The sequence below is a fragment of the Typopeltis vanoorti genome, chromosome 23 (genome assembly GCF_054136105.1).
Source record: "Typopeltis vanoorti isolate ZY-2024b chromosome 23, IOZ_Tvanoo_1.0, whole genome shotgun sequence".
Classification (NCBI taxonomy): domain Eukaryota; kingdom Metazoa; phylum Arthropoda; class Arachnida; order Uropygi; family Thelyphonidae; genus Typopeltis; species Typopeltis vanoorti.
Window position 1 is genome coordinate 27,373,870 of NC_143571.1, and position 19,653 is coordinate 27,393,522.

Genomic DNA, 19,653 nt, shown 5'->3' on the forward strand with positions numbered 1-19,653 from the left:
AACTAAAAATGGAATAAAGCAGCTAGAAAAGCTGAGATCAGTTCCAGAAATGTTTTATAAATGAACAATGAAGAATAAGTAAATAGAAATAAAATTTTCATAATAAATTCCACGTATAGAAATTAAGTGGATAAAAATTCTATATAAATTCCATGTACAGGGTGTTCGGGATAAATTTGACATATTTATAATTAATTATATTTTTCCGTAAGTTACATGTATTAACACACACTTCTCTTCATTTAAAAGTTTGGACCCTTCTTCATTCATATACAAGATGTCAGAAAGGATGGATAGCTGGAACCCACCTGAATCATGGAAGAGAATAACTTGTATCATGATGATTCGTGCCCGCCATCAAAATAAGGATATTACGACTGCTGCCCAATGCTCCCTGAATACAGTAAAAACAATCAGGCATGAACTAGAGACTTGCAATGGTGACTACGAGGATGTAGCAAGAAGAAAGATCCCTAGCAGACGATCTGATTGCGTTCGTACAGCAGAATTCCTCGCAAATCTGCAGGAACAGGTGTTGAAGAACCCTGGCATTGGAATTCGGGCTTTGTTCGTGGAGTTGCTAACTGTAGTCAAGCCCTGGATAACAAGGGTAGCCAATGGTAGGCCGTATGTATGGCAGCAGGATTCGGCCCCTTGCCACACCTCTGGGAAAAGTCAAAAATGGATGTATGAAAATTTCTACGACTTCACCAGTCCAAATGTTTGGCCTCCAAACTCCCCAGACCTTAACCCCATGGATTATTTTGTATGGGGCGCAGTTGAAAAAGACACCAATCGCACTTCCAGTAATACAAAAGCCCAGTTAATGGATAAAATTAAAACAGTTTTTGCGGCCCTTCCCAGGGAGACTGTAGCATCAGCTTGTTCGAAGTTCCGAAGCAGAATTGAAGCTGTGATCGATGCTAATGGTGGTTATTTTGAGTAAATCTTGTTGATAGTATTGTAATTAACTCTGCCTGTAATGTTTTTTTGTCAATTCATTAAATTTAATAGATACAAAGAAGATTTTCTTTTTCCTTACGAAACTGTCAAATTTATCCCGAACACCCTGTATATCACCTCTCTACTATTGTTATGACAGAGAAGTACCATAACTACTTCAAGAGGTGTGTGTGTCTACACATGCACACACATATAATATATACACATTAAGCTAGGCCTGAAAAAAAAAATAGTACATGTTAAGAAGCTTCTAATGTTCCTATTGATATAACAGGGGAAGAAGATTTTGATTTTTTAAAACATCTGGCATTACTTGAGTCAGTGAGTGCCCTTAAGAAAGTATTAAATTCAGGAATTTATAGTACATTGGTACTATAGATTCCTGAACTTAAATGGATGGGCATGAAGATGAAGGAAAAGAAGAAACATGTTAAGATTGATGACTTATTTTTAACGATATTAACAACACCAAACAATTTTATCAAAAGATGTTTTATTAACTGCTTATATTTTGCTGAATTTCAAATCAACATCATCATAGCGCAACAGTTTCATATACACGGTAGTGAGTAAGTGAAACAATACAGTTGTAATAGACAAAAGATCTAAAGTCCTATTTTGGTGCATTCTAATGTAAAAAAAAAATTACAGCTATGTGGGAGTTGCTCTTAGGATAACAGTCTCATAAATATTTATAAATTTATACTTATAAATTTATAAGTATAAATATTTAGCAAATTAATCAAAATCAAAAATCAAATTAATCTTTCAGATCTGTAACGACTTCTAAATAGCACATCCATTTTCTTCCATCTAATCCTGTGTGAAGAGGTGTCCAAAGCATGGTCTGCCAGTCCTGACTTGCCATAATAATAGTAGCGAATGTATTTTTTATGATCTTCCAGGTGGATGTTATCTGTTAGAATGTTAACATTGAATTTGAAGGTTTATGGATTGCACCCTTAAGAAAATACATATGAAGAAACACTGTTCCAAAAGACAGTCTTCCTTCTTATGTAGAGCGGAAAAAAAAAAAAAAATCTATCATGTGCATTTGGAGTTGAACTGTGAAGGAATGCTCAAAAGCTGCTGCTGCATATTTTTTAACAGTTCAAAAAAAAAAAAAGTAGGAAATTATTACTGACAATTCTAATGAACAGTGGAATTCAGTGGACATGAAGTGACTATGCAAATACTTGAAAAAATACAACAAAAGAAACTAACTTTGTGAAAGAGAGTGGGTAAAAGTGGTGAGAGATGGATCAATAATCAAGGTTGTCTGGGAGGTAGAGGTTTGTGGGAGAGAATAAACAGGATAAGTTATGTAAGACAAGAAAAAGAGAATTTATAGAATTACTGACAGGTAATTATTTTAACACATGATGAAAGGGACTTGCAGTACAAGAATATCAGATCTAGTAACAGCTTTTTATCAGTCTCACACATGAGGTCCCATGACCTATAGCATGACAGTGCCATGTGTGGACAAGCAGTTAGAAATAAGAAAGGAATTCATTGATATGTTTCTTTCTTGAAGAATTGAGGATTATAATCATTGTGGCAGTATGGAGAAAACTTTTCCAAAGAGCAGAGGTGTAAAGAATGAAGGCGGAAAATGAGACATTGGTTCAATGAACTTGGTATTGAATTGTATATGGGTGTTGATGCTGTAGATTAGAGGAAAGTAGAGGAATTGCAGCAGCCATTTCAGTGGAGTAGTGCCCATGAAAATACCTACAGGAAAGATATAATGCAGCTAAAGAGTACTCACAGGAAGGCGATTGGAGGGAATCACTGAGTGGTGGTCATCAATTAAGCCAACTGCTCATTTCTGAATACAATCAAGCATTCTGAGAGAGGACTTAGGTGTACCACCCCTAATGTAGGAACAGTATTCTAAGGTCAGCATATCTGAGCTTTATAAAATATCAGGAGTTGAGCAGGAGAAAAGTTATGTTCGGAATGGAAAAGAATACCAAGCTGAAAAGACTACAGATGTAATGCTTATGCCAGGATAGGTTAGATGAGCTAATCCAAAAGGAGAAAAGTGATCGTGATTGGCTAGCAAAATATTGTCAAAGTGAAGGAGAGTGAGACATACTCCTTCTTTATAGAAATAAGACAGGATTGCAGTAGCATTAAAATTCACTAGGTTATCCTTATGATGAGTCTTTTGACTTCATGGAGGCCTGGATAATAATAATAATAATCCTCACTCTATTTTAAAATGGCAATGAGACAGTGTTTAAGGCATTAATTAAAGAAGATTTGGGAGTGTGAATTGCCTGAGCACTACAAGGTTTTGAAAATGAAAAAGAGGAATAGAGAGTACTGCCATCAGCAAAGCCATGAATAGGATTGGATATCAGAAAGAGAAGGTCATTGATATAGAAGGAAGAGTGTAGGGGAAAGCACAGAACTCTAGAGGTACACCAGTTTCCTATTTTTTGTTTAACTAGCGAGAATGATTGCACAGTTTTACATTAAGAGATGGCAAATCATTTGAAAGCTTTCGATAATAAGGGATATTTGAGCAGCACTATAACACAAGCGATTATGACTGAATTGAAGACAGCTTTCAGATGAAGTAACCTGCAATGAAGAATTGAAAGAAGAATCTGCAGTGCTTGCAAAGCGGTCAAAGGATGTCTCAAAGCAGATATATCTGAATACATTCTCAGGATTAGGAGAATAAATAACAAAAGAGTTAAATGGATGAATAAGGAATTTAAAGAGCAGCATAAAAAGAAAAACTGTCACATAGGTTACATAGAATATAGTTTGAAGTGGAGTTGGACAGGATGAAATGTTTTGTAGGGTATTACTATAAACCTTTTGAAGTGGAGTTGGACAGGATGAAATGTTTTGTAGGGTATTACTATAAACCTGTTAATGTGGAAGGCAGTGAGAAGGAAATGTTCAGACAAACTGATCTGGCTAATAAGAAAAGGGTGATCATTATGGACAATTTCAATTATGTCCATTCATTTCAATGTCTGAAATGAACAGACAGCATCAGGAACCAAAGAAAATGAATTTCTTGAATTTTTAAGCGATAATTACCTTAATCGGTATGTAACAGAAGGCCACACATGGATCAAGTGTCTTGGATTTTATTATCTCATCAGATGATATTGTTGTAAACAAAGTGTCACATCATCCTCCAGTTGGTGAAAGTGACCATGAAGTAATCACTTGGGTGGTGCCCAAGTGATTACTTCATATAAGGACTTCTGTCAGAAACAGTTATATGTGGAACTATAAACTTCCTGACAAACTCAGGAAGCAGCTTGCATTGATATCATGGAATGAGGAATTATATGAAAAGGAAATCAATGCTGCTTGTTCTCTTCTCAGAAATTATCTGGCAGTGACAATGACTGAGTGTATTCCAAAGGTGAGGAGATTAAATAAGGTCGGTGTAAAATAGATGAATGAAGAGGTGAAGAATGCAATCTGGAAGAAAAACACATTGCGGACGTAGCACAAGATCAGTGGAGATAATCAGTTACATGATGAATAGAAAGAGCAAGCAAGGAGAAGTGACTCACTTAGTAAAGGTAGCACAAGTGCGGTATGAGCAGGAGTTAGCAAACGACGCTAAAAAAGTCCTAGCGAGTTGTTTCGATATGTTATCAGTAGAAGGAAGAATGGTTTTGGGACGATGATATTGATCACTGATGATCGAAGAATGATAAACACTCAGGATGATATAGTAGAGGTATTGTATGAGCAGTTCATTCAAGTATTCCATCCTTGATATTATAACATAATGCAGAACTTGAGAGCAGTGGGAATGGGGGAAGAACCACTGAAAGTGAGTGAACAGAAGGTATATGAGGAATTGAGTAAGCTTGTTGTTAACAAGGCCATTAGATGTGATGGTATATCATAGCATGTTTTGAGGGAATGTTCCAGGGAATTGACAACAGCTTTAACCAAATTTTCAACATGAGTCTTAGATTAGACCAGGTCCCAAAGGAAGGGAAAGATGACAAAATTGTTCTGCTTTATAAAGGAGGTGTAAAACTAAGGCTTCTAATTATAGGTCAATCTGCTTGTCTGGAGTTGTGATCAAAGTGGTGGAGAAGTAGAATTTTCTTTAATGGGTAGCATGAGTTTGCTGAGGGACAATCATGTTTTTGCGATCTGCTTACTTATTATAACAAGGAGATAAATACACTAGACAAGGGAATGCATATACAATAGTATATTTAGATTTACAAAGGCTTTCATTAGATCACCACATGACAAACTAGTAGTTAAACTGGAAAAGATGGGGTTGGGTAGTAAATTAGTGCACTGGATTAGAGACTGGCTACCTGATAGGTATCAGTAGGTTGTGTATTGGAGGAGGGGATGTAAATGCATATACCATGACTTAAATGCATTTAAGTCACAGTATAGTGAGCTGTGTGAATGGCACTTCCTACAATTAGTCTTCTGACTCCATGGAGGTCTGATGATGATAATAATATAATTAAATAGTTTTTTATTTAAGTTAAGGGATATTACATCCCATATTGTTTCTTAGCCGAATAAGAAACTTAAAGAGTTTCATGCCGAATATAGAAACTATATAAAGTTCGGCGATTCCAAGCGTAAGCAAATACCTGGACAGTGCAACACCTGACCCATTTAGTAGTGAAAACTGAAGCAACTCATAGTAAGGGTGGAGCAAGCTCTGATCACTATTCTTAGTATTTACCCATAATGTGAACTTAGTTCCTAGGAGCTGTAGTGATCGGAGCTTGCTCCACCCTTACTATGAGTTGCCTCAGTTTGCACTACCAAATGGGTCAGGTGTTGCACTATCCAGGTATTTGCTTACGCTTGGAATCGCCGAACTTTATATAGTTTCTTATTCGGCTAAGAAACAATGTGGGATGTAATATCCCTTAACTTAAATAAGTTCATCGCCGAATTGAAGCCTTTGGCTCGTCATATAATTAATAATTAAATAGGTTTTTTTCTAAGTAACTAGAATTTGGGTCATGCTTTACTTACTAGTTAAGCGATGCTTCATCTCTCTTTCTAAATGCTGTAGTTCCAAGTTAGTTTCTGTTGCCTTTTGCAATTTCTCCTCTAATTCTAAGTTCCTGGTTTCTAACTTTTGGATCACTTCTTTTTGTTTATTAATCATTTCCTGAGCATGATCTGCACGCTCTCTTTCATTTAATTCCTTCATTTCCATAAATGCTAATTCTTTATTACAGGATGTGTTTTCACATTCGTGTAAACTATTTTTGTCTGGAGAGGAAAGAAATGATAAATGTAATTTTATAAAAGCATAATTACTGCATTTGTTTCAATTTTCATAACTAATATGTAAAACAAATAAATAAAATAATATAAAATAAAGATTAGAAGAAATTACTGACTCACTCACAGTAATGAGATATTTTTAATTACTTCTCAGGACTTTTTATAACCAGCTCACTTTCAATGTTATTCCAATTAGAAACAAAATTCATGATCTTAAAGGTACCACGTGCCTAATTTAATTAGAATTACCAATTTTTAATAGTACATAATATTTTAATTTTTTTTTTACTTTGAGTGGCAAAAGGAGAAGCGGAGATATGATAGAAACATACCAGTTTCTCAGAGGTTCTTACAACATGGATACATGAGAAATTTTGCAGCTCATGGCATGTTGGGGAGAGAATTTGGGGGTCATCCCTACAAGGATATGGTCAGGAAGAATGTGAGGTCCAGGTTTTGTTCATAATGTATGGTGAGTGAATGGAATAAGCTCCCATTGGATATTGTGATACTTATCATATCTCAAATTAAAAGCATTCACTGCATCATCGCTGAATGTTTTTAAGTAGAGATATTGAAGGTATCAAAGAATTACACCTTCCATGGTCATTCCTCGATGAATCCTTAACTCCCTGAAGGTGCCTACATATAATAACATGCCTAGCATAAGTTAGCAAGACCATACCATGACCACTGAAATGTGGATCTATTATATCACTAATTTAAGTAGTACAGTAGTTGATATACACCTTGTCCCTTGAGACAGATGCATCACAGCTTCTCAAGTCCCTTGAGAAGCTGTGATGAAGAAATTGAGGTAGAACCATGTAAACTGCACATTATTCTACATATCCTTCCACGAAGTGTTATACACTTGTTACAATCCTCAGAGAAAAAAGTCTTCCCTTGTTGTACCAGTCATTTTTGTTCTAGGTGTTTATCGGAACTTTTCAGCCCCCCCCCCCATATATATATATATATAATTTCTTTATTTTTATTATTATTTTCTCAAATTTAGAACAGCCTTTCTTCAGGCAGCCTAGTGCTATGGAAGAAAATGGACATGTTTACATGACTACTACACAGGCCTTCCTACAATTTCTTTTTACATTTGTACACTTAACTACTTTTTCAATGTCTGACTGGAAATCACATCTTAATCAGATTACACATGGAGTGCATAGCAGTTCATGTGTAATTTGATCAAGGTCTTGCATATGGCTACAACCAATTCTTTATCTCTTTATGTCAGTGTATTCAATATCACAGCTGTAATGCACTGTGTAGCTTTCACAAATCTCAATGCACCATCAGTTCATCACCCTCCCCTCAAATGCCAATTCTTGTTTTCTTCTTAAAACACAGTTCCATCCATACCATATATTGCAACACACATGTGACTGCAAACATAACAAATAGCATTTATTAACATTAAAACATTATGAGGCCTTAAAGTATTAGTGAACATGCATAGTTTGTAGGGAAAAGGAGATGATGATGCTAGAATGTGTCATAAATGTGTGCTGATCAGGCACTCTAAGGATCATAAACTACTGAATGCAAGAAGAATTTCAAATGAATTTGCAAATGAGATGGCATGGCAGGTAGTAATGCATGCTAGGAGGAACACAAGAAAATATTGAGGTACTGGCATGCAAGATAGTGTTCAAAAGTTTTACCTCTCTAATAATTGTGAAAGGTGACATAAAAGCAGTAGAAAAGAGGAGTGTAGTACTATGTTTGAAATTTTAAGCGATCAATGATTGCACCACCAAACAATTTGATAATCACACTACAAAAGCATTTGGCAAATAGCAGAAAAATAAAAAGAGGGAAGAAAACATGCAAAGAAGTAAAGGAAGGTAAAAGAAAGCAGAAACTAGTGAATGTGAAATGTGAGTCTAGAAACACATATCATATTTACTGATTTTGAAAAAGCAATGGATAAGGTAAAAAAAAAAACACACATTTTATTTAAGATATTACAAGAAAGACAAACACAAAATGGTATAATAAGATAATGAAACAGATACAACTTAACTCTACTATCTTGGAGAGAAATTAACCAATGAACTAGACATGGATGTCCCCCTATCTATAACTCTATTCATTATTTTTTCCTTCAGTGTTACACGGTGATCAGCATTCATTTTACGCAAATTATGGATTTTATAATTATATATAACCATGCTATATATAATTATTTTAATTTCCCAAAGATTTGACTTTCATATTAAGGTCATCATCTCGAGTATACACATATAAATTCAGAGACAACCTAAATTACATTTCACATGGTATGCTCAAGAGACAATGATTTCGGTTATTCTACTGGCCTGACCTCTAGTAAAAATAAAATAAAATTACAATAAATAAATGAAATAAAATAAATTAACTACATCAAAGCTATAGTCTAAGACAGCATCAGAGAAACATTCTTTCATGTAGATAGTTTTGTTACAGTAAAAATGATGCCCTAATTTAACCTGACAACTGTTATATTAGATTTAGAATCCTGGATTGTCTATGATCCTATTTATAATTAACTCTTAGGGAGAAAGGTTAAGTGGGTAGAATATGTGCCTTCCATATGCTTGGAATTTTTAGAACATCGTTATTGTTAAGATTAGGATGATTGATAAGAATCTCACAGACCTCCTTAAATTTACATTCATGCCATGTTTTGGTGTGATGTAAACAACAGGTGCTTTTCTAGTCAATTCTATGTAAAATGTTCAGGGCAAGATCAGAAAGACCAGCTTGACCATAGTTATTATACTTAATGTGTCGTTTATGTTCCTTTTTTCTGATAGGAATTGTGCATCCTGTTTCCCATATACAGGGCAAATTACAGGTGCAATGAATACGGTATGCTCCAGGGTAGGCCAGAAGAGGGGGTGGTGGGCCAAGTGGATCCTTGGATGAGTTGAGTAAGTTCTTTAAATTTGCAGGAGGTTTAAAGGTGGCTTTAAGGTTGTATTTTTGTAGTATTCTGTTTATTTTGTCTGATATCCCTTTAATGTATGGAATTGTTAGAGTTTTATTATAGTCTTGTTTATTTTTTTTTTAAGTGAGGTCCTGTACAGAATTTTGTTGATAGTATTTTGGCTGTAACCATTTTTTAGGAAGGTATTGCTGATAACTTTTAATTCATCTTTAAGTATTTCATCTTCAGTTTTTCAATCTCAATTGTGAATTGTATGCATTTGTGTTGTTTGTTTAGGTAGCTAAAGAAAGTGTCTAGTGTCTGGCGGTGATGAGGCCAGATAGCGAAAACATCGTCGCCGTATCTAAGCCAGACTTTCGGTTTTAAAGGAGAGGAATTTAATCCTCTCCTCCTGTGGATTAGATTCAGCCCACCCATGGTACATATGTACTATTGGTTTTACAAATAAACTTTCCATGGGTGAGAGTCTCATAAAAAAAAACTACTGTACTTTTATTAATAGGATTGCAACAACATCTTATTATATATCTTGTCTATTTATCTCAGCCTCTTAGCAATAGCCTACAAATCATCACATCACTATAAACATGACAACTTGAAATTATTCACCTCCTCTTTGAGTTAATTTAATCTTGCCAAGAAATTATATTCTTGTTTAATCCTTTATCCAAGTGCAAGCAAACAAAGTTTGTGCATGAATAATCTTCATGACTAGGCCACTTGTATATATATATAGAGGCTAATGACTTCACATTAATTGCACTATGGGAAATGCATGTATAAAGCTATGCATTATGGGAAAATGTCACTCCTCAGACTGGTTTGGACTTTTATTTAGGTGAAAAAGTAAAGGCGTGTTCATCATAGGCCTAGAATAGTTATGTAAACAAGAGAGCCTGATAGTATTAGGAGAAAGAAAGACAGATGGATTAGTATGAGAGAGAGAGAAAAAAGGCCATAGCTCTTTAATATCGTCATGTAGCCAAAGGTTATCCTTTTTTTTTTTTTTCACTAGTCTCACACAATTGAACAACCAAAAAACCAATTGAAACTAAAGTCCAGAGATAACTCATACCCAGGTGGTTAGCTTTATTTAACTTAACTGCCTCGGGTTGGCTTCTCTGCTTGGAATTGCTCTCCAGTCATCCCTGCAAATGATCAAAGCTCTTTTATATCACTTGAGATAGTTGAGTTACTGAGTGAGCACTTTGCAAAAGTATATCATCCAGGTGGTGACATTGCAGAAACGAATAAACCAGTAGATTATACGGGAATTGTGGTTAATGAAGTGGAGGTGAGTAGTCTATTGCATAACCTCAATGTCAATACATCTGTGGGATTGGATGGTATACCAGCTCGTGTTGTACGAGAAGCAGCTAATGAATTGTCAGTACCCTTGACCATTTTGTTTAATTTGAGTCTCGGGTCTGGGTTAGTCCCGAGCGGGTGGAAAGAGGGGAAAATAGTTCCACTGCATAAAGGTGGTTCCAAGACTGCTGTTGTAAATTACCGACCGATTAACATATCAGGAATCATTGTCAAGGTCTTAGAGAAATTAGTCAAGAAAAGAATACAGGATTGGATAGATGAAAATGGGATATTGTATGGGGGACAACATGGTTTTGTGAAGGGTAGATCATGCCTCAGTAACTTGCTCACGTTTTATAACACAGTGACGGCTGAACTGGATAGGGGTAATGGGTTTACAGTGATACTACTGGACCTTGCCAAGGCCTTTGATAGGATACCACATGGAACCCTAATCAGTAAACTGGAGCAGATGGGTATAGATATAGGGTTGGTGAGATGGATAAGAGGGTAGTTGAAGGAGAGATATCAAAGAGTGGTTTATTAGGGAGTGGAGTCTAAAAGACGTCTTGTGACTACTGCTTTTCAATTTGTTCATCAATGATATTGGAAAGGATCTGAGAGGAAGTGTTCACTTGTTTGCTGATGATGCAAAGTTGGGTAGAGCAATTGTGAGTGCACAAGATGTCAAAATTTTACAGGATGATTTGGATAGTTTGGAGGACTGGGCTAGGAAAAATGGATGTCAATTTAATGTGGCAAAGTGTAAGGTTATGCACTTTGGGGTGAAAAGAATAGCAGCAGTATATCGCATTGGTGGAATCATACTCCAGGAGATTGATGAGGCCAGGGATTTGCGAGTGTTGGTGGATAGGGAGTTGAAGTTTAGGGGGCACATTGCAAAAGTAACTAAAACAGCTCACCAAATCACTTGGCTTCTGAAAAATACTTTAACATGCAGAGACGAACAAGTTGTTGTTCCTCTGTATCGAGCCTTGATAAGACCCCATCTGGACTTCTGTGCCCAGCTATGGGCACCAGGGTTTCTTCGTGATGGGGAGGAAGTGGAGAGGGTCCAGAGACGAGTGACCAAGATGATAGCAGGTCTGTGGAATGAACCTTATGAGAATAGGTTGAAGATTTGTGGGTTGCAGAAATTGGACGATAGGCGAAGGAGGGGTGATATGATTGAGACATTCAAATTACTGAAGGGTTTTTATAAGATTGATCCAGAAGATATTTTTGAAAATATGACTGGTGGTGGGAGGACTAGGGGCCATGCATGGAAGCTGGGCAAGAGCTTGGTTGACAAGGGTGTTAGAGCTAGGTTCTTTACTTGGAGAGTGGTAAATGAGTGGAATAAGCTTCCAGAGTCTGTTGTGGGTGCTACGACCATGAATGAGTTCAAGGCAAGGTATGATAGATACTGTGTGAATGTTGAATAGTTGTTCTTGACATGATGTTAGGGCCTCCCTCGATGAGTCTGTCGACTCCTTGGAGTTTCCCGGAACAATAATAATAATAATAATAATAATAATAATATCATCATGTAGCCAAAGGCTATCCTTTTTTCTTTTTCACTAGTCTCACACAGCTGAACAACCAAAAAACCAATTGAAACTAAAGTTCAGAGATAACGCATACCCAGGTGGTTAGCTTTATCTAAGTTAACTGCCTTGGGTTGGCTTCTCTGCTTGGAATTGCTCTCCAGTCATCCCTGCAAATGATCAAAGCTCTTTTATATCATCATGTAGCCAAAGGCTATCCTTTTTTCTTTTTCACTAGTCTCACACAGTTGAACAACCAAAAAACCAATTGAAACTAAAGTCCAGAGATAACTCATACCCAGGTGGTTAGCTTTATCTAAGTTAACTGCCTCGGGTTGGCTTCTCTGCTTGGAATTGCTCTCCAGTCATCCCTGCAAATGATCAAAGCTCTTTTATATCATCATGTAGCCAAAGGCTATCCTTTTTTCTTTTTCACTAGTCTCACACAGTTGAACAACTGAAAAACCAATTGAAACTAAAGTCCAGAGATAACTCATACCCAGGTGGTTAGCTTTATCTAAGTTAACTGCCTCGGGTTGGCTTCTCTGCTTGGAATTGCTCTCCAGTCATCCCTGCAAATGATCAAAGCTCTTTTATATCATCATGTAGCCAGCTATCCTTTTTTCTTTTTCACTAGTCTCACACAGTTGAACAACCGAAAAACCAATTGAAACTAAAGTCCAGAGATAACTCATACCCAGGTGGTTAGCTTTATCTAAGTTAACTGCCTCGGGTTGGCTTTTGGCTTCTCTGCTTGGAATTGCTCTCCAGTCATCCCTGCAAATAATCAAAGATGACAGTGAACTAAGAGGATGGAGCCATTTAAAAAACCTATCATAATAAAATGAGACACAATTTTATCTCCACCTTGTGAATATGGCATAATATGGGTGGTCTACTACTACCTATCCAATAATTTGGTCTCAACTAGAATGCTTCTTTCTAAATACAAAATTGTCTGACTGAACAATAAGCCCTGTTGCTGGTTTTCTAATCCATGATTTTTTCCTCACTTTCCATAAATGGTATTTTAACTCATTAATTATAAAAATCAAAATTCACTTCCTATTGCTGAGAGGTGCATGGGAGTACCACAAAAAAAAAAAAAGAATCTGTTCAGTGGTAAATAATGGAATGCCAAACACATTATATAATGTATTCCAAATATACAATGCAAGAGGGCAGCTGTAGAATGCATGTTCTACTGTTTCCAATTTGTGACAGATGTCACAAGTTGGATCACTGACGTTAAAGTAACTCCATTTGATGACATTTACTTAATATTTTTGTAATATACTTAATAATTTATGGTGACCATATGCAATTCTCCAAGAAAGATCCCTCCTGTTAGGGAATTCTTCGAACTCCAGTAAGTTATTAAACAAAGTGTTACTGTTAGTACCCAAACAGTGGAAGTTCATGAAGAAGAGATTAAAGATTTCCTTATACCAAGTTTTGCTGTTATTAATGGAAACAATCTCACAATTCCGGAATGCTATACAAGTCTTACAGTTAAGCACAGAATGTTGTAGGAATAATCTCAGCTGATGGAGCTTTATAATCATTTATTCCAAATGGTGGGAAATGAAAACCTAGATATTAGTAGAGAAGGTCTGCACATATCTGATTGCTCTGCAATATTTTATGGATTTTTGAAGCTGTACTGCTTAAACGGCAAAATTTTAACAATGGAAGTTGAAAACGTCAATGCTTCTTTGATAGCTGAAGACATTCTTTTTAACTTCTTGGTATCGGCTAGAAGAAATAAAATTTGTATAGGATTACTTCAGTTAACTATATAACTGATTTTCTTCAGCTTCTGTAATATTTATTTAAGTACAGCTAAGCAGGGAAGATGACGGTTTTAAGTATATGGCTTTAGTAAAAGAAAAGGAAAGTGAAACCTTAGAAGACTGGAAAATTGGGTCAATGTTTTGTATACCGTTTATGAGCGAAAATTGGGGGCGCTGGCTCTTGTGAGTAGGTGATACTTGTAGACCTCATCATCATCAAATTCCTGCCATGTACCCTCAAGGGGTGTACAGGATATGACAGTACTACATGAAAAAATTACATCATTACTAACTTCCTATCTACAATTTTCCTCCAAATCAGTCTGTTACTTGTCAAGACTCCAACATTATCAGATCTTATATTTCTATCGTCTAAGGCACTTTGTACCGTATCAATCCACCTATATCTTGGTCTTCCTCTGGGTCGTTTTCCTGCCAACCTGGCAGAGAACACTTGTTTTGCTAATCTTTCCTCTCCCTTTCTATTTAAGTGACCATACCACCTGAGATTAGCTCTGCTAACGCATTCAGGGATGCTGACAATGTCAAGTTCTTTCCTAATATCCTCATTTTTAATATGATATTGCCATTGATGCCATCTGTTCACGCCTCTAATCTTTCTCAGGCCTCTCATATCTGCGGTCTCTAGTCTTTGGTCAAGTGTTTTACTTCTAACCCAGCTCTCAGATCCATAAGTTAAAATCGGTTTGAACACAGTCTTGTATACAGCTAATTTAGTGTTCTGACTAATTTCTTTCTTATTCCATATGAATTTATTCAATTGACTTCCCACGATACCAGTTTTGCTGATTCTGTTGTCTATTTCTATATTTAGTTTACCATCTTCAGTAAAAATTGTGCCTAAGTAGCTGAAATGTTTTACTTGTTCCACAGGTTCTCCATTAACAACACAGTTGACATTTTCAATGATTCTGCCTATTTTCATTGTCTTTGTCTTTTTATTGCTGACCTTCATACCATATCTATTACAACAGCTATTCAATTTAGTCAGAGAATCTTGCAGACTTGTAGCGGATTTATTTAGAAGTATAACATCATCCGCATAAAGCAAAGAGCTGACATTAACATCTCCAATTTTGATATCAGGTTTAATACCACATTCCTTCATAATGTGATCCATATAGATAATGAATAACAGAGGGGATAATGTACATCCTTGTCTCACACCAGATTTAACATTAAACCATCTTCCTGTACTTCCTTCAATTCTAACTGCTGACTCACAACTCAAATAAAGACTAAGTATTGCTTGATATAATGCCCCATTGACACCATATAACTGCAGCGTATTGAATAGCTTCTCTCTTGGCACCTTGTCATATGCCTTTTCCAAATCGACAAAACTTAAAATACAGATTTTTGTTATATTCCCATGCTTTCTCGACTATCTGTCGTAAAGTGAAGATCTGATCCTGACAGCCTCTATTTGGCCTGAATCCAGCTTGTTCTTCACCAAGCTTTTCTTCCACAATTCTTCTCAGCCGTTTCTCAAGTATACTTGCATAGATCTTGCCAGGAACACTCAGTAGGGAAATACCTCTGTAATTCTCACATTCAGTTTTATTTCCCTTTTTATATATGGGTACTATGAGAGCTCTACTCCAATCATCGGGAATTCGTCCCTCTGTCCAGGCTTTCTGAACTATGCAGTACAGCCACTGTAAGACTCTTATACCACCATACTTCAGCATTTCTGGTCGAATATCATCTACTCCTGCTGCCTTTCCACATTTCAAGCCTTTGATGGCTTTTTCTACTTCAAGTATGGATATGTATTCCTGACTGCATGCCTGGTCAGTGTTTTTTACCACTGTGCTGTCATCACTGCTTGTTTCATTTAGCAGTTTTTCAAAGTAATTACTCCATACTTCAAGGATATCTTTTTCTCCTGTTTTCATTTCACCTTTATCATCTCTAATTCCTTTTACAGCACTCTTTCCTCCATTCCTAAGCTTCTTCAACAACCTCCAGAATATTTTGCCACCTTCTTGATATTTATTTTCTATATTCTTGCCAAAGTCCTCCCATGACTTTTGTTTAGCTAGTTTTACACACTGTTTAGCTTTCTTACATTTGTCTCTGTATTCTGTAAGAGTAAAAGCTGACTTATTTGCCAGGAACTTTTGATATGCTTTCTTCTTTTCCTTCACTGCCTCTTTAACTTCCTGTGTCCACCAGGGAGTTCTGATTTTTTTATCTTTGCACACAACCTCACCACATGCCCCTCTGGCAGAATCAATCAATGTTTCCTTCAGAGTTTGCCACTGAATCTCCAAGGTTTGATTCCTGTTCTCAAACTCTTTCATTTTCTTTTCAATAATATTTCTGTATTTTAGTCTACAGTTTACATCTGAGAGCTGCTCAACTTTTATTCGCTTTAAAACTTTCTTACATGTTATTCTTTTCAATATGAAATTCAATTTTATCCTGCTCAAGACTAAATAGTGATCACTTCCAATTTCAAATCCTCTGTACACTCTGGTGTCCTGCACCAGGGAGAAAACATCACTATCAACAATAACATAGTCAATGAGACTTTTCTTATTCCTAGCCTCTTCTCTCCATGTGAATTTGTGCACATTTTTATGTTGGAACATGGTGTTAGTAATAACCAGTGCATGTCCTGAGCAGAAATCCAACAGATATTTGCCATTATTATTAGCTTTGCTCTTTTCTCCAAATTTTCCCAAAATATTTTTGTATGTCTCACAATCATTTCCTACTCTACTATTTAGATCCCCAACAAGGACCAACTTTTCCTTTTTCATTGTGTCAGTTGCTTTTTCTAAAGCCTCAAAAAATTCCTCCACTTCTACCTTAGTAGAACCTTCTGTGGGACCATAGGCACAAATAAGTCTCATTGTCCAGTTCCCCACTCTCATATTTGCCCACATTACTCTACTTGAGACTGACTGCCATTCAAGAAGATTAGCCTCGTATTTTGTGTTGAATACTATGGCTACTCCTTCTTTTCCTTGATTGTTATTGCCTGAATATAACATTTTGTATTTATTGCTCAGAAAGATCTCACCAGTTTTGGTCTTTTTTGTTTCAGTCACCCTTATTATGTCGATCTGGTACTTATCTAATTCCTCAGCTAGCTCCATTTCTTTGCCATTCAGGCTTCTTACGTTGATAGTACCGATCTTTAACTCTGGTGATGTTGAGTTGGGGTTTGTTTTCAGATTTGTTCCAGTAGCTGACTTTTCGCTGTTCGCCCTGGTTCCCTGGCGAAAACAACGGGGGCCTTGTTTAACCGGGCGACGCCCCAGCCGGCACGAAATTTTGTCATGTTGTACCATCATTTTTTATTTTGGTTTAACCAATAAGAATACAATTTGGTCGGCTAAATCCCAAATTGCCAGCCCATCCTCGTTCGTTCAGTATCAAAGTAGATACCCAACAGGGTGCACCACGAGAAGGTGAGGATTGGACATTAGGTCAGAAGCCCTGGTCGGTTCTCTGCATTCCTTTAAAGGCTATGTGGAGGTCTCCTCTCAGTTATACAGCTTTGACCCTTAAGCACCCCACTTGTAGACCTATGTTATTAAAATAATAGTAATAATAATAATAACACATTATTAAAGTACTGTATTAATGCTATATTACACTGCACATTTTGAGATTTCTTCCACAGATCCAACAAAGAAACTTGTTTCCACTTTTTTGTGATCATATCTGTTTGAATGCAGTCCTTAACTGTATACAATAGTTCAAGAAGGCTGGAAAAGTTTGATTCAATTGCAAACTGCATTACTTCACTGATGTAATGAAGAGCCTGTTCATATGTATGAATTTTCATTGAAATATCCTGTTCTCCAGCTGCTGTTTCTCCTCCTCCTTCCTCTTCCTCATCCTCCACATCCTCGTTTTGTGTATTTCTTACCATTAGTAGGGCTATAGCAGATTAAAAGCTGTAATGTGTGGCTAGATAGTCATCACTCTGAACAAAGAGAGCTTGGAGTTATAAACATGCTGATGTTTATAACATCAGCATGTCAGATCTTAATCCAGTTCTACTTAAATCCCACAGCATGGAACATGTTTATAACATCAACTTCTTCCCTTCTTCTTCTTATATAAATGTAAGCCTGGAGATTAGATATGTAAATCCTCCATAAGTTTGCTAGTGGAGCACTGCCAAGACATATTTTTGAAATAATTTAAAGATTCTAAGAAATTATAGTCTTGGTTTAATCCTTTATCCGAGTGTAAGTAAACAATGTTTTTGCATGAAGAATCTTCACAACTGAGCAACTTGTATATAGAGGCTAATGACCTCGCATCAACTGCCTTAGTATCTCAGACAGCCTTTCAGACATGTATAATGCTATGCATTATGGAAAGAGCCACTAACCAGACTGGTTTCGACTTCTACTGAGGTACATGAAAGTGCAGAGATGCCTCTCCAAAAACTCTTAGTGATCTACAAGATCAATCTAAATTAGGGTGACCAGATTTTCAAAACAACAATAAAAAAAAAAAAAAACAGAAACATTTTGAATTTTTCAGCAATTAAAAAAAAAAGGGACAAAAATGGGACACTTCTGGTATGCTCTAGATAAAAATTATTATTATTACGGGCGACTCCAAGGAGTCCTTAGACTCATCGAGGGAGGCCCTAAACATCATGTCCATCACAACTATTTGACATTCACACAGTATCTATCATACTTTGCCTTGAACTCATTCACTGTCACAGCACCCACAACAGACACAGGCAGCTTATTCATTCACCACTCTAAAAGTAAAAAAACCCAGCTCTAACACCCTTAATAACCACACTTTTCCCCAGCTTCTATGGATGTCCCCTAGTCCTCCCACCACCAGTACTGTTCTCAAAAATATCCTCTGAATTAATCCTATAAAAACCCTTCAGCAATTTGAATGTCTCAATCATATCTCCCCTTTTCCGCCTATCAACCAATTTCTGCAACCCACAAATCTTCAACCTGTTTTCATAAGGTTCATTCCATAGACCTGCTATCATCTTGGTCGCTCGCTTCTGGACCCTCTCAACCTCCTCCCCATCAAGAAGAAACCTAGGTGACCAGATCTCGGCACAGTAATCTAGATGGGGTCTTATCAAGGCTCGATACAGAGGAACAATAACTTGCTTATCTCTGCTCGTCAAAGTATTCTTCAGCATCCAAGTGATTTGATGAGATGATTTAGCCACTTTTGCGATGTGCCACCCTAAACTTCAAATCCCTATCCACCAACACTCCCAAGTCCCTGGCCTCATCAATCCCCTGGAGTACAGTTCCACTGATGTGATATATTGCTGCTAATCTTTTCACCCCAAAAATGCATAACCTTATATTTTTCCATATTAAATTGACATCCATTCTCCTTAGCCCAGAACACCAATCTATCCAAATCATCCTGCAAAATTTTGACATCTTCTGCATTCACTATTGCCCTACCCAACTTAGCATCATCAGTGAACAAATGAACCGTTCCTCTCAGATCCTTTCCTATATCATTAATGAACAAATTAAACAGCAGTGGTCCAAGAACAGAACCCTGCAGTACACCACTAGTCACAGGCTGTCTTTTGGACTCTATTCCTGAGTAAACTACTCTCTGGTATCTCTCCATCAACTGCCCTCCTATCCATCTCACCAACCCTATATCCATTCCCATACATTGCAGTTTATGGATTAGACTTCCATGTGGTATCCTGTCAAAGGCCTTAGCCAGGTCCAGCAGTATCACTGTAAACCCATTACCCTTATCCAGTTCAGCCGTAACTATGTGTTATAAAACCTGAGCAAGTTACTGAGGCATGATCTACCCTTCACAAAAC

General features: G+C 36.7%; 1 protein-coding gene across 1 annotated transcript in view; it reads right to left on the reverse strand.

Annotated features, from left to right (window-relative positions):
- Nucleotides 1–19,653, reverse strand: part of LOC150093712 (centrosomal protein of 290 kDa-like) — a 462,999-nt gene that overhangs the window by 93,426 nt on the left and 349,920 nt on the right. The window contains exon 22 of the mRNA XM_090412505.1: nt 5,971–6,213. Coding sequence (XP_090268631.1) covers nt 5,971–6,213 — 243 coding nt within the window. The remainder of the gene's footprint in view (nt 1–5,970; nt 6,214–19,653) is intronic.